General features: G+C 37.3%; 1 protein-coding gene across 10 annotated transcripts in view; it reads right to left on the bottom strand.

Moving 5' to 3' along the window:
* Positions 1 to 22,057, bottom strand: part of ST8SIA4 (ST8 alpha-N-acetyl-neuraminide alpha-2,8-sialyltransferase 4) — a 134,584-nt gene that overhangs the window by 44,359 nt on the left and 68,168 nt on the right. Inside the window, exon 7 of one of the 10 annotated variants that reach the window (XM_088156137.1) lies at positions 8,200 to 9,911. The exons of the other annotated variants lie outside the window; for them this stretch is intronic. Within the exon in view, the coding sequence (XP_088012263.1) occupies positions 9,892 to 9,911 (20 nt within the window). The 3' untranslated portion in view covers positions 8,200 to 9,891. Of the gene's footprint in view, positions 1 to 8,199; positions 9,912 to 22,057 lie in introns of those variants that run through there. 10 annotated transcript variants of the gene reach the window in all.

Raw genomic sequence — 22,057 nt, 5'->3', positions numbered from 1 at the left:
GGATGCCATAGACCACATTGCTCAGTATTGTGTCCAAACACACTACTTGTCTACCTCACATCCGTGACATTAAATTTACCATCCAAAGAGACACCCTTCCACCTTTGTGGAATATGGCACATGGTCACTTAATTCAGTCCAAATTTGTCAAGAGTTGTCTCTCTGTAGAAGGAAACCACTTGCACTGTCTAAATATACACCAGGAAATTGCTGTCCTAGAGGTGTAACACAGCTATTGTTTGCAACCAGATTTTGGAGCAGCATGTGCATCTATTGCAGGTCTGGATGACTTATTGACTCATGAGAGCACAAACTGTCTTGCCAGTATCATGTAGGGGCTTTGGCTGATTATTACTATGGAGATCAAATCAGCTTATTTCAGTCTCTGTAAGGATGCTACAGAGCCAAATTAAAAAACTTTGTATATCCCATGCCATATTTTCCCAGTTCTCATACTCTCTGTAGACACACAGTGTTTTCAGCATTGTCATGCTGAGGATACTGCTGGAAGACATTGGATCAAATGGATCCTTCCAGCTGTGCCTGCATTCATCCACAGACTCCTTGTATCACACTAAAAGAGAAAACAAAACAAAATAATCTTTCCTTGCCATTTCTTTCTTGTCTCACAACCATTCCAACAAATTCAACCTGAACTCCTGTATTCTAATTCCTCTTCCAAAACTTTCAAGAAGAAAAAAAAACCCCAACAACATGATTTTCCTTTTTTCTGTACCAAGGTGCTCTTTCAGCCCTGACAATATTTTGTTTTTTCTCTCAAAAACTGGGGAAAAAATGTGGGTTTTGGTAAGGTAATGAGATGTACTTCACTCAGTCGTCTCCTTTCCCAACAATCCTGCACAGATTCTTACTCTCCTACAAATCAGAATATTCTGTTACTTAGCTACCTAGATTTCATTCTCTTTTATTCACTAGGTAACATTTTGTTCCCCAAAATAGCCATGTTTGTTCACCAGTGAATAAATGGTTACAGCCCCTCGTGACAATACCCGCCTTGGGACCTCAATAGTACAGAGCCATTCTTTCCTACTTCAGCCACATTGCTGTGTCCTAGGGCTGGATAATAAAACAAATAAACTTACAATAGTGACAGAGCAGAACACAGCTGAAGCCAAAATATCTCTTTATTGGATAAAGAGTGCTAAACTAGAAAATTCCAATATTGAAGGCAAACCCAGAAGATTTTCTGATCAACAGCCAAGAAGAATGAGTCAGGGAGGAAAATAACAATCATAGCAGTAAAATCCCTGGGAAAATGAAGAAGAAAGAGAAGTTAGTAATAGAAATGACAGGTGACAAAAAATCTAGGGAATAGGGAATACGAACTTCTGTGGGGTTCTGCAAAATATAACAAAAATGAAGGTGTTTTGCAAGATAGCCCAGGAAATGTGTCTGTTCTATCCAGAGCAGTTAGAGCAGTTAGAGTTGGTTCTATTACCAGCAGACAGAGGTCTTCTGCCTAAAGGTTACCAGGATAGCTCTTGGCTAAGCAGAGGGAGCAGGAGAATTATCAAGAGGTTTGGCAGTGTCATAATAACACATTGCAATCCAGTGTTCAGGTTTCTCCCTATTCCTGTAGCTTCTTTTTCTTGCAATCCCCATGGTGGCCTTCACGGTAAGACACCAGCAGGACTTGGTGGCCAGTCTGTTTTGGAGTGCCTGTCATGTCAGCAAGCATTTCTTAGTTGTCTTTTTCCATTGCCTCACTCGCATAAGAACCAATCCCTTGTCATTCAAGAATAGGGGGAAAGAGAGAAAGCATCTCTTTACTACTGCCTAAGAACTCACAATAATTGATATGGTTGCCCAAATCAGTCTTCCCAAAGAGCAAGCACATGTCAAAATCCCTTTAAAAATACGTCTGAATATGTCAAAATGCCAAAGCATTGTGCTTTACAGCTTTGCTTTCTTTTTCTGGCTTTTGCCCCAAAGAGAAAAGCAGTGTACCTGGGACTGCAGCTACTTTGGGAATTCATCCGTATACAAGGGCTTAGAAGATCAGCAGGAAATAGGTAAGAAATATGATTGGGAATTATATGGCAGAAAGTTGGTTGGTTATTTGAAACTCTTATAAATTAATTATCAAATATAGTATAATTTGAGGAAAAGGTAAGGGAGATAGAGATAAATAAACTGTTAAAACTTAGCAAGACAATGGCAGATGGAAAAATACTAAATGTAAAAATCTATCCCAAACACATACTTTGCATTTATGTAAGTAAGATTTAGGCACAGAGAGTAAAAGAAAGGACAGTCACATCCAGCTGAGAGTATGACCTCCTACCTCTGCTTGACGTTTTGGAGTGAAATGCTTCTTACTGATGATGTTAGAACTTTTGAAGTCTGGCAAGTTTCCAGGCTCATGGACAGGTTCTGTCCTTCCTCAGGAACTATGATTAAATTGCTACTGAAATGCTTGACAGAGAGAATAGCATTAGGTAAAGACCCCCAGTGTGCTTGCCAGTGGCTTCAGCCCTTATTGCCCCATGGGGAAAGTGAGACAAGGCATCCTTGTGATCCAGTTCAGACTGGAATAGCCTTTTTTTATACTAGTGTCATGACTTGGACTAAACTTAGAGGAAACAAAACCTAGAAATATATTTATTACTGTAGAGGGAGATAAGATACAATAAGACAGGCTGTGGGACACACCTGCAGAATGCCATGGCAGCCTCAGGCAGCCTGCCTGAAGAGTGGGCAGTGTGTGATCACTCCCATATTAGGACATTAAAGTGTGTTGCTGATGTGGCAATTTGTGATAGGTTGTTTAGTGAAAAATACCATATAAGGAAGCACTGTGTCTTCAAGAAGTGTTTAACACCAGCTTGTTTCTCACAATAAAGGTTTCAGTATCCCCACCAGTCTGACTCCATGCATCAGTTGTTCACAAATTACATTTAGGAACAGAACATGGATTGAAACAACGCAAAAGTCCTTGTGTGACTGCCTATTACCCTGACTAAAGAGAGACAGACTCCTTGGAATATGACTATGCTTGAGAGAATTTTACTAAAAAGTCTCAGGCTGACACTTAGAGAGTGAGCAAAACAACAAGGATTGGCACATGCCAAAATTAATGGTATTTCAATTCCCATGGAAAATGCAGTTTTCACAGATGGTGTGTCCTGATGCTCTCAGAAAAACAATCACCCTTTTTCTTTAGTGAAGTTCAGTAAGTGAAGGAATTATGCTGCTTCTTTTCTACAAAGGACATTTGTAACTTAATTGTGGTAGAATGAAGTGTGTCAACACAGAAACAAAAAAAAAGTTAGGAAACAGGCTGATGTCAAAATGAGATGGAATGTGCAAAAACTGACAGGGTACAGATTGTTGATGCTTCATAGGGAAATATCTAGAAAGGAAAAATTAATTACAGAGAAATATACAGCATCTTAAAGAAAAAGTCTTTTCAGAGCCACTATCTATTTCTCACCTGTTGGTTTTACTTACTTTTTAAAATTTTATTTGCCTTTTATGCCGACCTCTTTGTAAAATGAGGAAGTGGAAGTGTAAAAAATTACTTCATGTTAACCTGCAAATCATAAAGAACCTACCCTTTGCTTTTAACAAAATACATCAGTATCTAAGAATAGTAAAACAAGAAACTGTGTTAACTTTAGCATTCATAATTTGGAAGTCTTCATATATTTCTCATCAAGCAACTTATATAGAGGCTGGCTACAGCCCTAAAAGACGATTTTAAGAGAAGTCTGTTGGTTAACAGTAGTTCAGAGCATTTAGACGCTATGATTACAAGTAGAAATGCTTGGACATGGGCTGAACCTGTAGGAATTCACCAACAAATGAAGAAATTCTGGATTGCTTCCTCAAGTGTTATAAATCAGGATGCAGCAAGCACTGTGCATTTGACCCATAAATATAAAGAACATATTTCTTTTAGCTTGCAACTCTTCCTTTATTTTTGGAAAGATAAAAAACACTAAAAAAGAAAATACATCAGTAGAAATATAATCACCTTAATATTGTGTTGTAACAAATACCATATTGCAGTTACACTTCTCACTAAAATGTAATCAGCTTGACATTTATCCATGATTGTTTTAACTGCTCTACTTTTTAGAGCAGACTTGTTTAAGCCTTCTGCAGAAGTTGACATCCTTTTGTTATCACTAATTATTATTTCCATTTTTTCCCCCCAGAATTTGCGATTTACAAGGTTTTTCCTCAAGAACGTGTAGAATGGCCAGGGTTGAAAGAGTGCTACAGATCACCTAGTTGCAGACTTCCCATCATGGTCAGGGAAGCCTTCCAATACCCTAGATGAGGTCTCACCAGAGTGAAGTAGAGCAATGGCCACACTGCTTATCTCTCCCAAAGGGTGCATAACTTTGACCTGTATTTGGCAATAGTTGTTTTCAGACATATATAAGACTCTAAGTGCAGAAATACAGAGAAAGGTTTTGGGGACTTGGGTTGATGAGACATTAGTAGCAGGATAAAGGTTTGCATATTCAGAACAATATTGGAAAAGCTACTGACCACCTGAACTAAATTAATGTTTCTGAGTTCAGTCTTGTAAAACCTAAGTATTAGTTCTGGTTCTGAAAAAAAATCCAAGCTGGGGAGAAGATGAAATGTCTGTTTCTTTATTTCATATTATTTGAAACCAATGAGTTATGAAAACATTGTAAGGCATCCTACAATGCTGCTTTCCATTTAATACATTTTATTGGAAAAACAAAAAGATCTTTTGTGGAGGGAGCAGGGCCCCTCGCAAGGCCTCCCTGGAGAGCTGTTCCCTAGATAAGAATTGCTTAGTCACCATGACTAAGCTGCTTAGTCAGAAGAATTGCTTAGTCATGGTGACTGGGCTTAGAGACCCTTCTCCCCTCTTCGGGACCCTACTTTATCTCCTTGTAAAATTATTGGTCATATTTCCTCAGCCCCTAATCATTGGTCCTTCTGCCAAGCCATAGCTTCCCTATAAAAAACCCTGCTTCTACCCAGTTCAGTGGAATTCAGCTGTCACTGGACTCCCTTCACAAAAGCTGCCAATAAAGAACTCTGTGGAACCTCTACACAGCAATTCCTGTCTCTTCTCCCTGCGTAGCTCAAAGTACCTTGCAAGCTAAGCTGAAATCACTCAGCGCTGAAATCTCTGTAAGACCTGATCGCCTGAAGCTCAGGCTTTGCTTGCATGGGTACCTTGTGGCTGAGACTGCCTAGGACTTCGGGACAGGTTGTTCCTTGTGGGATATCGCTATCTGGAACGTCTGTGGCAGCTGGGTTCCGTTTGACTCCCTGCACCAGCTGCAACAATATTTGATTTCTGTTCCTCTAAAACAAATAAGTCAAATGTATCAGTCTTCCTGAACTTTACAGATAGTAATTACAGATGTGAGGATATTTCATAAAAATTTTTGGTAAATTGCTCTTTCTTCTCATTTGTTCTCAAGTGAGCATTCCTTCAAGTGAGCCTTTTACTGTGTTTAAATTTAGAAAGAGGTTAGAAACTTCCATCTGAATTATGCTATATTTAGTGCTGAAAGTACTGCTGTTGTCAAAGATTAATATGTTTCCCTGAGTACAGAATTCGGCAAACACATTTTTTTACATTCTCTTAATCTCAAACACTGCCTTTTCTCCTTGCATACAGTTCTTTCTATTTTATAACAGTAGTCACAAAAAACCAATGGAAATTACTTATACAATTCTACATATCCACACTTACCCCTTTCTGTTTGATAAATAACAAGTTTCTTCTTGAATATTCTAAACTCCTTCTTCTCCCTATCTAGCAATAAATGTTTAGCTGAAATCCTTACCTGCCTTAGCGACTTCCTTTATTTCAGAACCCATCTGTTGCCATTTGATGCCATATTTCCTATTGCTTGCATATTTCCCTTTAATTATATTAAATTTTAATTATAAAATAGTCTTTTAAATTCCTGATTCAATCCACAGCTGGCCTGAGATGGCTTATTGATTCAATATTGAGTGGAGCTGGAATTCAACACACCTTGTATGTGTTTTCAGCAGGCACTTTTCCTTTTGTTCTCTTAAGAATTCAGGAAAGGGAATTAGGATTTCAGAATTGAATCTATTTTTGGAGAAGACAATATGATCTGAAGAAGTCAATATGATCTGATGGAGTGATTAAGCAGCTAAGACACAAAAAAAATAGTTCAAACAGCTGGAGAAATTATTCCCAGGAATGCATGTGACAGATAGCCTCTTTTTCTTTTATGCACAATTTGATCTCATGAAGCTGGTATAACTAGTAAGGCTGAGAGAAAGATTGAAATTTGTAATTACACAGTAGTTAAGTATTGAAAAGATTAAATAAAGACAAGCGCAAAATTAAATAACTTACCAAATTGATTATTTCTATCTCTTAGTTAACTTTGGACTTAAAAGGTGAATAAGACAATTATATTATGGTTTAATGGATTTGAAAGGAAACTGTAATGTGTAAGATTTATGTTCTCCAGAACAGAGTTTTTCCAGATTAAACTGGAATCTTTGAACTGCAAATGTCTAAATGAGTGAAAAAACAAAGATTAAAAATAGATGGATTAGAAAAGGAAAGCAGCAGAAACAGTCTGTCATCTTGATCTGCCTGAAGGACTAGGGAAAATAAGAAGAGAAAGTTAACAAATACCTCTTTGAAGAAAAGTTTAATAAAAGTTTTATGTCTACATTCTTTGTTCTTGCAAAGAACAGCGAGAAGAACACCTGTTGGCCTCCACGAAACACTGATAATAAAGTTTCTTGATTACAGAAATATAGATAAGCTGTTACAGCTGGCTACACTGAATAAGTCTGATTTCTAATTCAGATAAGTACTGCTACTCTTTGATTGCAGTATGAAGATACAAAGGAAGTAGAATCCATAAAAACTGAGAGGAAGCTTTGGGATTATAAAATTGAATGCTTGTTTTATGCTGCTAGGCTTGAAATTGATGTGCATGAAATCACTGATTCTTTTATAGTACAGAAATATCATAACTCTTGAATTACACAAGAGAGGAATAGACAAGATGATTGCAAATAAAGGAGGATTGATATTCTGTATGTGAATATAACTGTTCACAAGTCCTCTAAAGAGCAGAGTCCACAAGGCCTATTGTCAGGGTTACTTCTGTTTAAATGACAGCTTAATGGATAATAGCCATGCAGGACACAACATTCTCTTGCCTCCTCTCAGATGAATTAATATTAGATATTTTTAATACTGTGGTTCTTCTTTCTCAAATACCTCTCCCTTTTTGTGGTTGTGGTGCAGGGTACATACTTGGTATATATTTCAGTAAGCTCTTGGGCTCCTGTTGGAGTCAGTAAGTCAGGAGTTTCTCTGAATTTTTCAGAGAGAAATCAGAGTGCAGGGATTGAATTAAAGCCTTTTGATGGATTGAAGTGTGTTAAGCCACTCACACATAAGGCAGAGGTGAAAGTTTAGGTTTAGTATTAGTGAGCAAGCAAGTAAGTAGAGTAAGTAAGTAAGTAAATGGAATGACTAAGTAAGTAAGTGGAGTAAGTAAGTGGAATAAGTTTTAAGTGCTTTTAGGGAATAAAGGTCTAGGATGCCAGAGTAGTAGTACATGTTCTAGTGAAGGTTGAAAAACATAATCTTAGATACTAGGAGTTCCATGGAGGCTCCAAGAACATAGTTTTAGACATAATAAACCTATAGTAAGAATATTGCTTACATTTTTCAGATCGAACAAGAGAGACCATGTACGTGGTTTATACGAAGCCCAGCATGCTAAGAAACTAGAATTCTAATAGGTTAAGAAGTAGTGGTCTGAGTTTGTGTCTTAGTTTGTTGGGAAGTTTCTATATAAGAACATGCCTTAGGGAGAGCTGGTGTGTTTTGCCATTGCTTTTTGCCATTGCCCTTTGCTTTTGTCATTGCTTTGCTTTGCTTTTGCCTTTGAGACTGATGTGCTTCTGCAATAAACAACTTCATAGCAACTATTAGCTGCTTGGCTTATTGAAGAAAACAACCCGACAAGTTGGGTGCCTAAGAGCACCCAGAGGTCTAACCTCACGGACTCCTACTGAGTATATGCAAACACACATACACCTACACATGCACACAGACAGAGGAGAGACCACCAGTCTCTTTCACAAGAGAATTTAAGCACATCCATTGTGGCTGTATGTTAGGGGATTAACCCTTTGAGCGGCAGTAGTAAGACACACAACAACATGGTCTCTCTCAAGATAGGAAAGAGCCAACTTTATTCTAACACACCTGGCTTAAATACACTCAGGACACTAAGTCAAGAGCAAAACACAGCCCATTGTAACACCACTTTCCCAGGCTTTTCTCACATATCCAGCAGGCGTTTATTTTTGTTTTCAATTCTTCTCTTATGTTTACATTAGAGAAAAGCAGCTAGCTTTGGGAAAGAACCCTAGCAGAGCCTGAGAAATTTGGACCAGAAAAATCCTCACAAGAGGTTTTTCTGGGCCTGACAGCCACAATCCATCTCTTCAGAGTTTTCTGATAGATATATTAAGGATTTTAGTGGTCACTGTGCTGCTTTCTGTGAACACATTTATGAATGTCTGTATCTCCCAAATTTCTATGGGGAATTTAATTACTTGAACTCAATTTTCTGAATTTTACGTCTGAGCAAGAAATCTATCTTGAAGACATGACAGTAGAAAGTATCACAACATTAAATCCTTTTCTGGCATTTGATTCACAAAGTCGTTGTCTTGGTTTGAAAGACAGGTATTTGCTAAGAAACCCCCCTCCCTCCAATTTATTATAATTTTGAAATTAAGGGGGTCTCAGGCAATAACAGTTCTTTACTGATATATATAAATAACAAAATTAACAACAGAGAAATTAACAACAAAGCAGAAACACAGCAACAGTTCTCTCGGTTGTGGACACCTTTCTTCTGTGGTGCAGTTACCGTCCCAGCTGGCAGGCAACGTTGGCCCGGTGAGCAGAAAAGCGATGCGGTGATTGCACGTGGTTGCAGGGGAGCTGCGGTGATGGCGGCTGTGTCCCAGATCGCAAGGGCGGAGGAGAGACGCTGCTCACGGGTCCCAGGGCAGTGTCGGTCCCGGTGTGCCAAACAGGAGGCTTGGAGTCAGCAGGAGATGCGGGAGAATGTCCAAGCAAGGAGTCCCACAGGCAAGGAAAGCAGCTCCCTCGTGTTGGGATGGCAGAGCGGAGTTTCTAGTGACCGTCCTTCTCCGAGCCAAACATGCGAGAGCGCGAGACAGCAGGCAGCTGCCCCCACGTCTCCTTTTCCTATGTTCCCCCTCTCCACACCCCTGCGAGAGAAACTGTTGCCCTAGCCATCTGAGCTAGAGTGTAGCCACAAATTCTTAGCATAACACTGGGGAAAATTCCACAGAAAGAAAAGGAAAAAAACTCAACTCCCAGCAGTCATAGAGTGGGAATTTTCAAGCTGTTTTAGGAGTCTCTCAGCCCAGCGTCTTTGATGCTCACAACGTGTCTCATTGGGTAGTGGTACCATTTTCGGGTATAGATATTTCCATTTCCAATTATATTTAAGTTTTCTATCTAAGAATAATGCAATTTGAATAAAATATCTTTGACCTACAATTAATTTTGGAGTAAATATTCTATAAATATTCTGTATTGCTCTTTCTCCTGAGGAATGTCTTGATAGGGAATTAATGGAAAGAACATCTTTTTCTGTGGTAGCTGTTGCAGTTCTCCTATGGGTAAAATAGCTGGAAATGTGATCAGAGAGCTGTCCTTGAGCAATTTATTTTGAGCTCTGTCCTGGCATGGAACTAGGTACCACAGCTGCATTTCCAAGTTTTATACCTTATCATATCTTCAATCTCTCCAGGATACAGGTAATACAATGGTCATTAATAATCCCTTCTTCTGTTTTTATGTTCACAGGTGAATTGCTAAAAGTCTTCTTCATTTCCTTACAAAAATAGAACAGATTGATTATATTCAAAGAATTTAAAATGAGAAGTCCATTCTGTGGAGGTTGATAAATGAAATTTTTGTACCTCTCAGGCTGGTGTAAAATTTCACACATTATAAACAATTGCCTGTGGGAATTCTTGTGTTAAAGGAAAAATAAGAAAGTAAGGGAACAGAAAATCAAGCAAGTGAAAGCTAGTGAAACTGCCTGCCATTGACAATTACCCTTGCATTACCATCATTTTACTAAGAACTCCCAACTTCAAACTGATAAGCAGATTGAAAGGGTCAAATAGCTGGACAACATTTGGAAAAGCATGTAGCAGCTTGCATCCCTCGATGGTCCTGCAGAAGGCTATGAAGAAAAAGGGATTACTTTATTTACAATTAATTTAAACATTTAGATGTACCAATGGAACTAAAAAGCGTGTCTAGACATGACCGTTGCAGCCAGGATAGAACAGTCTAAAAGATGAACAAAGCTGGGTTCTTGAATGTATGGAAAGCAGCTCCACAGCCCTAAGAATACCTTGGAAAACACACTCCTCCAAATACATATATTCCAGATTGGCAAATGTAATATACCCCAGTCTCACAGATCACTCAATGAGTCATCTCTACATCATCTATGAGCTATTTATTATACTGATTCTAGCACACATGATAAGCTACAGAGTCAGTGTTTGTTCGCATCAGTTAATGCTTTATGCTTTGCCTTCTAATGAGGCAGAACACTAAATGTGATGGCTCAGGTATGATACATTCACACAGTGATTTTTCAGTAGACAACATACTAGCCCTTTTATGGTCCAAGGATAAATACCATACAAGGATATTGACAGACTATTTAGATACGAGTTTTAGCAATTATTTCCATGAAATGGAAGAAAAAGTTAAATATACATTATTATGATTTGGTCCTAAAAGACACTGAGGAAATGCATTAGACATGCATCAGCTACTTTAATTATCAGTTTTAAAGCTTCGCTAGTTCTTCTATACTTTGTGCTTAATAAGCTTTTATAACAATTCTGTATTATCTCCAAATTAAATTTTTGTTTCTATCTTTTAAAATAAGAACTTACAAAGTAACTAAAATATTTTGTTTCCAATATACAACTGTTTTAAAAAATAATTCTTACCACAGTATTGTTCATCAGAATAGCTGGTAAATAGGAAGAGCTTCTACCACAAGACTAGTATTTCTCACTTAGTTATCTTTAGCTCTTGAATGCAAATAAAAATAGTTTGATAATCTAAATTCCTGAGGAATTCAGAGAGCTTATGAGCTTGAGAAGAGATTGGGATACTGCAGTATTCAAATATTCCTAATATTCATCTGAGATGACTTGAATGCTTCTGGCCATGGTAAAATTCTTCACAGTGCTTTTTCTTCATGAAATTTTTCCAATACCTGCTCAGCAACAAAGGTGGGGTTTTGCAGCAGAGATTTTCTCAGAGGTATTCTGCCCTTAAAATGGGAAGGCATGATCCAAAGAATTCTGAAACACTAAAATGTCATGGAATGCAAATAGTGCATATGTATTTTAAGGTAGACCTCTGTCTCAGAGTTAGTTAATGAGAAATTGCTAGTTTCTGATGGTACTGCTATTGTATTTCATGATAGATCACAGATAATTTGTAAACCCTTAGTAAAATAAAAGAATATGTTCAATTGGAAGGGACCAACAAAGATCATTGAGTCTAGTTCCTGGCCCTGCACAGCACCATCCCAAGAGTCACACCACGGGCCTGGAGCATTGTTCAAACGTTTCTTGAATTGTGTCAGACTTGGTGCTGTGACTACTTCCCTGGGGAGCCTGTTCCAGTGCCCAGCCACCCTCTGGGTGAAAACAATTTTTCCTGATGTCCAACCTAAACCTCCCCTGACCTTAACTTCATGCCATTTATTTGAGTTCTCGGCACCGCAGAACAGAGATCAGTGCCTGCCCCTCCTCTTCCCCTCACAAGGAAGTTGTAGACTGTTATGAGGTCTCCCTTCAGTCTCCTCTTTTCCTGGAGGCTGGATAGACCAAGTGACCTCAGCCACTCCTCATATGGCTTTCCCTCCAGACCGTTCATCATCCTCATGGACGTCCTTTGGACACTCTCTGATAGCTGAATGATTTTGTTATATTGTAGTGCCCAAAACTGGCCCCACCACTCAAAGTGTGTCTGCCCTACTGCAGAGCAGAGTGGGGCAATCCCCTCCCTTGCCTGGCTGGCAATGCTGTGCCTGATGCCCCCCAGTGTGGAAGCTAAGATTTAATTAGCATATGCAGTTTGATTAACAAGATGCCTTGGCAAGAGCAAACAGAGCTTTGAAGATTACAAGAAGGTTGGATCAAGACTCATGACAGGAAAGAAGATTGAAGTAAGTAGAAATGTAAAGTTCGTCTGTGTGATATTTAGCCCAATGAATGTAGTAAAAATTTACTAGCCTTCCTGAAAATAGTATATAAGCATATGTAGCTCACAGTAAAATTCAGATTCTGATCAGGAATCAGTAGTCCCCATCTCTCTCTCAGTCTTTGATACTCCAGGATATGGTTGGCCCTCTTGGCTGCCAGGGCACTGCTGACTCATATTCAATTTGCCGTCAACCAGGACCCCTATGTCCCTTTCTGTAGCTCTGCTCTCCAGCATCTCATTCCCCAGTCTGTCTAGGATTGCTCCACCCTAAGCACAGAATCTGGCACTTGTTTTAATTAAACTTAATACAGTTTGTGGTTGCCCAACTCTCAAATTTGTTGTTGATGTAGCTCTGCAGGGCCTCTTTGCCCTCAAAGTGTCATTGAAAAACTTACTTAGTGTGCCTTCAAGTCTTGTATCCAAGTCATTTTAAGAAGGTTTGAAGAGCACTGCCCTTGGAATGGAGTCCTGTGGAATCCCACTAGTTACAGGTCACTAGTCTGATGTCACCCCATTCACTGTCACCCCATTCACTGTCACCCTTTGTGCCCGACCCATGAGCCAGTAACTCATCCATGAGATGATGTGTTTATCCAGCTGTGTGCTGGACAATTTGTCCAGGACACAGTGAGGAACAATATCAAAGGCTTTACTGAAATTCAGAAAGATGATTACATCAACTGCTTTCCCTTGATCAACAAGATCAGGAACCTTATCATGAAAGAAAATCAAATTTGTACAACAGGGCGTTCCCCCTGTGAACCTGTGCCAGCTCGGACTGATGGCTATGAAATATAACTTCTTTCAAAACTATTAAGATTTATTCAGTGTCAGTGAGATCAAGAGTAAGATTTTAGTGAATTCCCAAAGGACTCCTTTTCCAAAATTATTCTCTGGTAATTTTCATCTTATTATTTTATATTTTCTTGAAGCCTCTGACAAAATCTAAACCAATGTCATTTCTTATATATCATAAGCACAGCCACAATGCAGACCATATGTAGACCTAAAAGTTAGATCATTAAAATAAAATAATGTAAGAGTCTGGCAGGTTCTTAGACTTACTAGAAGGCATAGAAGTGTCTTAACTGATTAGTATTACTGCTTAGCCATTCAAATTTTGATGCTAGAAGTGATTTAGATGCTAACAACTCTACTTTGATCATTCCCAAAGGTAGAAAGCATCTAAGATCTTTCCCTCATCTAAAATCGTTGAAGTATCACAGACCACATGTTCTTTCCATACACAATAAAATTTCCACTCCATGGGATATACTGTCTGATAATTAAAATGTTTTGGTTTCACTGCATAGATAGGGAGCATTGGTACTTCAATACAAAACACATATACATGAGAAGGGCTTGCCTAGCATCTGCCTGCTAATGCAGAGGAGACTTGTCCAAGAAATAACAGGCTTCAATAGCTGGCCTCATAAGAGTCAGATTCCTCTACTTCCTAGTGATCCATGTGGAAGTTACAATCCAAAAATCACATTTGGAGTTGATTATAGAGTAACATATGGGCCTATGAACACACTTGCAAGAGCAAACATTACTATGAATCCTATGGTAAAGGCAGACAGGTAACTTCTGTCCCTCCCTTCACAACTCTTTTGTTCTACATTAGGAAGCTTTTGCATAAAACTCAGAAATAATCAGAATTAAACCAGGAGGCAAATCTCAGGCTTTCTTTAGGATAGCTTCACAACACTGGTATAAATGCAAATGTCTGCATCAATTTTCTATGGCTTTTTTATTTTTCCATCTCCTATATGATTTTTGACAGGAAGTTTTCAGTAACACTCACATCATTACAATAAGGGCAAAATAGCCATTAAAAAATTAGAAGTGATTTTATGCTCTTTTAGTTGCAAATACTACATTTCATCCCTGTATAATCATCCCTGTAGTTTTATGAATAATATTTCAAGCAAGATTTTCATTCTGAATAACAAAGTATCTTGAAGGCTTAAAGCACAATGGAACAGGAATACAGCTGAGTGTATTTATGTGTGAAGAGCACTGATCAGGGTCCCCACAAAGTCCCATGAACTACATTATCTTCGTTTCTATTTCTACAATGTGTGTGATTTTCATTTTTCTATTTCAAAGAATATCCTAACAAAACCCCTGTTCCTGAGCTTGCTGTTCAGAACTTTCCTGGTGTGCTTTAAAAGTGGTATCACTTGACAAAAGTGAAATCACATTTGACAAAAATGTCAAATACAAAATTCAATCAAATGCACTGGCATCCAAGACGATCTATTTTGTGTCTACAAAGTTTAGGTTCTTGGCTACTGTGAGAGCAGTAAAAACTAGCATTTAAAAACTTTGTTCTCCAGTATGGTCAGAATAAGTTACAAAACAATTTATCCAAGGAGTACTTCTAATCTTCTTGGTTTTTGCTAGAGGCAAATAGTATATAAGTGACCTAAGGTTGGTTTATTCTTTGGTTATCATTAAACTGCAGTCAGTAACACACAGCTTTAAAACCAGAGGACCAACAGCAAAGTGAGATTTATCTGAAAAGGCCCTTAAAAAGAACTGTGATTACTTGAGCTCATTAAATCTATTTTTAATGGTTTTTCTCTTAGATGAAAGCTTTTAAGACCCATTTATATGGAAAATGTATTGTCAAAGTCAAGGGACACATGTGCTAACTTTTTCATTTAAATGTATTATTCTTATGATGAATAGAGCTGTCTGCAAGGCCTACTTTTTGTGCATTGAGACATGCAAACAGCAACAATAACGATGGCTCTTCAGTAAAAACTATAACTCAAATAGCAAGATGAAGCATTTTGCTACTGTTCAAACTCATTGTTTCCAAAATGGTACTTCTTTTTCTGTTTTGAATATTCTGCTCATTTTCACTGTTTTTGTTCCTATCATATAAAAAATTCATAGATGAAGAAATCAGAATGAATTAACAAACAATCTGGATCTGCTTCTGAGAAATGCCTTTTAGTTTCTTCTACAGTTTCATTGTGTAAGGAACATTTTCTATTTTGATACTAGACGTGCCAGCTGTACTTTCACTCACAGTTCTTGGTTTTTCATCTGAGTTGAAAAATTCATTTCCCATATATACATATTCTACTGTAGATCAATAGGTAAATACATATCAGTGTATGTGGACTTCTCAGCTCCTTTCTATCCAGGTGTTTGATGTTCTACCTGCTGTGTCATCCACAAAAGGAAGGAAGGAGGGAAGGAGGCAGGCTTAGTGAGAAGCATAGAGATTGCAGACTTCATTCTAGGAGAATGTGGCTTCCATCCTGGTGTTCTGTTATCTTTGATGTACGGTGCCATAAAATCTTGCTAGTTCTATTATATTGTTGTCAAGAACAGTTGGTCAGCAATGCCTACTCTGGAATTGTGAGGTGGGAATGAAGCTTGAGGGAGCCTACAGTATAGACAAGTAGTACTCTTCTCTAGCTGAGTACAGTTACCTTGAAATCTGCAGCATCTTTGGTGCTTAGTTCCCTTCCTGGGGAATAGGTCTGCAGGACTCAGCACACTGCAGCCATATAGAACCTACAAGGCCCCTTGGAAGATACCTGGCATTGTCTTTGTGAGCAGATCTGTCCCAGCAGGTGAAACAGATGTCTTCAAATGCCTTTCAAGGAGAGGAGAGTGTTGTTCCCTTCAGCTGTACCTTTAATTGTCAGAATATTAAGTTATGTATCAAAGACCTATGCAAACAGAGGAGCATGGAGAAACAAAGCTGGTGAGGAAGCCCAAGAACACACTGCCTTGCCATTTTTAGGCCCATCACAGGATTCATCATCTTCCTGAATCCAGACGAGTCCAGGAGTACAAATACAAATGGGAGCCCAAGGCAAGGACACAGAAGGGCCCCTCTGTTTTTGTCCTTCCCAGATCTGTCTCAGGAGACACCCAGCTGCTTTGTCCAGGCAATAAATTCTTTATTGTTCAGGCATGAACCCTTCAAGATGAATCAAAATCAGAGCACCTTTCAGACAGCATGGTCACTGCCAAAGGGAAACAGGACATACTAGAGCACGCAGAACAGCATTTTGGGAGAAGTCTACCTATGTGATAAATAGTGCAGGAACCACAGGAAAGGAAAGGGGATGGATTTTAATGACTTAGGAGAAACAAGAGTGGGAAAATAGAGGAATAAGTTCATAGAAAAAGGTCAGTTAAATGTAAACACTTTGCTGGAAAAAGTAGGAAACCTACTGTATCACAAACATTTACATGCTGTTAAATCAAAGATTCAAAAAAGGTTTAAAGTAACATAAAAAAATTTACAATATATGACAAATATAATAAATTATGGAGGATAAGGTAAATGTACAATTTCCACTAAAATGGGAGAGAGAGGACTGTACTGGTCTTGTGAGTTACTGTATGTTTTAGACAGCAAATGCTGTTTCTGTAATCCGCATCTTCCATTCACCACCTTGTTAACTAAGATGGCTAACTGGTTGCCCCTCTCAGCCACTTACCTTTTGATAAACACCATTTTATGGATTGAACTCCGTATTTTTCAAGAATAATGCAAAACCAATGCAACAATTTCTAGTGCCTTCACTAAATTCGCTCTGTGTTTCCAGAAGAGGCAGAAGTCCTGTACCGCCTACATGCAAGAGATCTGAAGAGCTAACTCTCCAGCACAAGAAACCAAGAAATATATCCTAAAGACTAAGTGTAGCAAGGGCAAATTACAATACTTGAGCTCATCTAACAGATTGCTGTTTTCTAAAGGGTGCTATTGGTTTAATCCATGTAGTGTAATTTTATTCCTGATGTAATACATATGCAGCAGCAATAAAACTCACTAAATGCCCTCAGTCAAATCAAAGTATGGAAACTTAAAACAGAAATGAAAGTAAGAGTGGATGGCATTTCTTATAATCCATAGCTGGCTTTTTTTAACTTTGTTCTAATACTTAAAACAGACTGGCCCTGCCAGATTTGGTACAGCTTTTAGGCGTAAGAAAGACTGATACTTTTTTTAAAATTTTAAGACGCTACTCCATTTCCTTTCATGAAGAAAAATGTCTTACTGTCTCTTTATGGTTGCAGACCAAGCTCTGAAGTACATTTCAGGAGTTTTTATAATTTTGCTCAATTTGTTCATTATTAAACTTGATAGGTACAAAAGCAAGAATAAAATGCTAATAGCACTTATTATTACACCCTACTGCAGTTTCGTTTTAGACAACATAAAGCTATTCATATTAGGAATATTTATTGTGGATTTTGCAAGCTCTGTCGGCCACCTCTGCCCCCTCCCCCGAAAAAAAAAAAGACATTTAAAGTCTGAGTTTTGTGGTAATATAAATTCTACCCAAGAAGGTAAATATTATATTCTTGAGGATATTCTACATCTGGTGCTCCTTCCCTCGTTATTCCTATTATATTGACCTCAATAGGATGTCACAAAGACATTACTGTTGCACTTCCAAGCACACATCTGGTAAACTTAAATATATGCACTTATTAAATCATACTGATTTAGAGAGTACCACAAATATCAATAATACTTACAGACCAATCACTTTCCACATACAGCTGTCCTTCTGTCATTTCTTACACTCATTACAAGACTGGCCTAGTTTCAGATGATGTAAATTATCTAGTTAAAGAATTTCAAATTAGTAGAAGGTCCTCTGAAAGGGCAGGACTGCCAAATAGGTAACACTGTACTGAGGGATTCAGAATGAATTTAAGCTACCCATAACTTTTTAAACACAGACTTAAACTCTGAGATCCTTCAAGTTTCAACTCAGAAACCTTCATTTAGATAATGAAGACAATAAAAATAAGCAACACCTTTTTATTTATCTAAATTTATCATCCTAGATCTTAAACTTGTTTTATTGACAACAGTGTACGCTAAACCCACATTTACTGGAAGTTCAGGTTTTTCTCAGAAGATTCACTTTATGCCTTTTAGACTATAAATTTCAGTGTCTTGAATGGCTATGAATGAGTATGTTTAAGATACAAACAGAGGAGCTTATTTTCAGAACTAAAGACTGATTCCACTGTTATCTGAATTGTCAAGAGGACATACAGAACATGATAGATAATTTTCAAGCTTTCAACTTTTCATAAGCTTTTAGCTGACAAATTCATTTGGAAGCTATTTTAAATATATCATAACACAAAGCACACTTTATAAGTAACTTGTGCAATCAAGGTGCAGATTAAAAAGATAAAGGGAACTATAATATTAGAGTATTGCAGTAAATTGAGAATGACAACAATGTACATTTGGAATCCAGGTCTTAGAAATGACCAAATCACCCCATAGTTGTAAATCTTTGTTATAGCCTTTGTTATATATAGTAATAAAGATAGATATGTATTTTTGCTGTTTTTCTACTGAAAATTGAGTATATATTTCTGTGCATACAGCTTGAGATTCTAATGAATTTACCAATATAATTAAAATGAAAAAAAAAAAGCTGTCTTTTAATCTTGAAATCAAATCAATATATCAATATATGAATAACATATTGGAATGAGTCAACTCATTCAAATCCTGGAAAATTACATGTTATGATGTTATCTGAGTTAATATGACCCCTCTGAAACAGAAGCACAGAGCTTGACATCAATATGAAGCCACAAATGGATAATTTTAGGCTATTCTTTTCCAAGCAAAACGTACAGCTAACTCTTATCCCTCCTAAATACTCCTTTTGGACACGGAATGTCTTGCAATCACTGTAACTTGATACAGTAAACTAATTTTACTCTGAGCAAGCACAGATTATGGCTGCATTATTCTTTGTCAGAGCTAGTATGACATTCAAAGCAGAAGTAAAAAATGGACCATGATTCTGAAATACTCTACCCTAAAGAAACAAGGAGGGATCAAGAACGCCCTGCCTCTGCAATTAGGAGGGCTCACAAGCTGTTCTTTTACATACCACATATATCACTTTTAGTTAGAATGTTCAGCTGTGGTTTTCCTTTGGCTTTGGGCTTGGTACAATGAGAATTTCTCACCTTTTTCTCCTTTTTAGACTGTCAGCACAGTACAGGCTTCCATGATGAAGTAGATGCTGAAGGAAGACACATATTTTTGGTATTTATGAATATCTAATTTAACAAGTTGCCATTTTCTCCTTGTATACTTCCAGAGAATTCTTCAAAACAAAATATACATTTAGTTGTTTGCTCTGGATCTTAAATTATATATACATAGACCAACGATCACTTATTTCTACTGTTTATTCTGATTATCTCTTGTTTCTATCAGTAAAAATTACTTCAATATTACTATGAACAACATCTGGAAAGGAGATGTTGTCACAGGCACAGCAATAAAGTTATTATCCCATTCCTCTTTGTGATGCTGAACCTGCCTAGTTTTGTCTCTTTGTTTTTATTTTTTCACTGAAGAAACAACTAATATTTCCCCCACACACATACAAGTAACTTTCTGTATGGTTTCTTTACATTTCCATTACCCAAACAAATTTAGAAGTAATCATAACCTTTCTTGTTTATTTTGAAGAGGCAGAAGTAATTCTCTCTATTTGATCAAATAAAACTAATTCTTGGGAATATATCTCTCACTTGTGAATTTATATTCCTTATGTATCAGTTAAGTAATAAATTATGAAACAGTTAATTTATTTTACCCAGAGAAAGCCCTGCTCCTATATGTCAGCATTGTCATTGTAATACAACTTGCAAAATAATATTAAAATATCCATTTCTTTAGAAATAGTTAGATTTTATTTTGCAAAACTGAGTATGTGAGAATAAAAACAGGGAATATTTTATAAGATTTTTATTTAACTAGCTACTATAGTTCTTCTATACAATTTTTTGTATAGAAAGTTTCATAGTTTTATTCAATATTCAATATTTCTGAGTGTAAAGCTTGCATTACCTCTGCCAAGAATTCAAGACTAGAGCATAAACTGTAGGAAGTTTTCTTCATTCAGTAGCCAGCATAAAATACATATTTTTATTTTTGAAGAAAGACAGAGTTTCTTTCTGAACCTTCCAATACTCATCTGATGAACGTTCTATCTTCTTTACAAATTAAGGCCTTCGATGCTTGATTTTTCCCTTTTTTATTTAGGAAGTAAAATCAAGTAAAATAAAATACTATGGAATTATTTCTTTTCAAATATGCTGAAGAATTTTCAATTAGCCCAATTTGTTAAATTTTAAATTTTAAACTTGTTAAGTTTAAAATTTAGATTTAAAGATTGATCCTATGGAGCAGGCAAATTTTAGGGCATCTTTGCAAGTGCTGATATGAACCCTATGGAAATTATGCTTCTGCTGCTACAGCTCAGCACATTTTGGAAGTTTTCTCAAGTTGAATAAAAACAACTTTCATAAACTCAAGCCAAAAATAAGTAATTTCACTCTCAGATAAGATGTGCTTTCAATATCACATGGAATTTACAAATGCAAACTCTTGCATCATATGAAACCTCTCTTCCCTCACACTGGTGTTTCCACATCACTCAGATAAGCACTGGTGCAGGAAGTGAAAGAAGGAGCAAGACTTTCATTTCTCCAATAGATCATGTGGAAATTCTTCTGCAGTCTGATCTGAAACTGTTGACTTCTCCCTTTCATTATTTTTTTTTCTTCTCTTGGAGGAGAATCAAACAGCACAGAAGTGAAATGAGGTGAAGTCTGTCTGTGGGAAAGTACACACGTGGATTTCAACTCAGCTGGGGTAGATCAGCCCTTTTTCCAGCAAATCTCACAGAGCTCTGGGAATATACCCAGGCTGAAGGACTGCTCTGTTCTGAATAAAAATGTAGAGAGAAGTAGGCATGTAGCTAAAAAGGGGCACACCTGCTACAGTTAAAATAACTGCCTTGGTAATGATTAATGGTGCTGTAGACAATACACCCCTAATGAACTATCCACTAACAGAAAATATCAGAAAAGATTTCTTTACTCATCTCAGTCTAAACGTAAGGGGATTCTACACCCTTGATGAAAGCAAGATAAAGCTTAAAAGGAAAAAAGAATGTGTATAATTATCTGAGAACATGTCAACATAAAAGACAAAAAATTACCACCAATTTATAAGTAACAAAAAATCCTGTGAGGAATATATATGCATTTCACTAAGTTTTATGTATATATATTTAATATATAGACATTTGTCTTCAAAAGATTAGTGTTATATTATATATGTGTTTCTATTTATCTGTGTATGTTTATGTTCTAAACCTATGAAACACAGTATGTGCAAGTGCACATTCACACTCAGTAAAGCAAGAAACTATTTCCATGTCAGTCGGGAATTAGCAAAATGTAGAATCTCTGGGGTAAAAGTAGAAAAATATTGAAAAAAATCTTCTGTGTTGTAGAGAACTTGATCTGAAACAGACTAGTATCAGCAGGAAGTAGACAGTTTCCTAGTATGTCATCTTCCTGAAGTTAAAGAACATTAAATATCTTGTTCGCGTCCTGTATGTGCTGTCAGGGAATCCTGTGAGTCCCTTGTAGATGGGCAGGAGAAAAAGCAGACCTCAGAAACTTAGAGTCACAGATAAAACGAATAAAGAAACAGTAGGCCACCAAAGCACACAGACCCCACTTAATCCTGTCGTTATTTGCCATTGCAACCACATAGAAAGAAAAGTCTGCAATTACAGAGAACAGTCACCTTACAGTTCTTCAGAACTTTGCCTTTTTCCTTGGGATACCAATGCTCCAGAGACTTTTCAAGTTAGATTTCATCCTAGTCCAGCTTAACTCTTTCGA

This window comes from Sturnus vulgaris, chromosome Z (genome assembly GCF_052056855.1).
Source record: "Sturnus vulgaris isolate bStuVul1 chromosome Z, bStuVul1.hap1, whole genome shotgun sequence".
NCBI lineage: Eukaryota > Metazoa > Chordata > Aves > Passeriformes > Sturnidae > Sturnus > Sturnus vulgaris.
The sequence above is the reverse complement of the archived record's forward strand: the minus strand, read 5'-3'. Positions and strand labels throughout refer to the sequence as shown.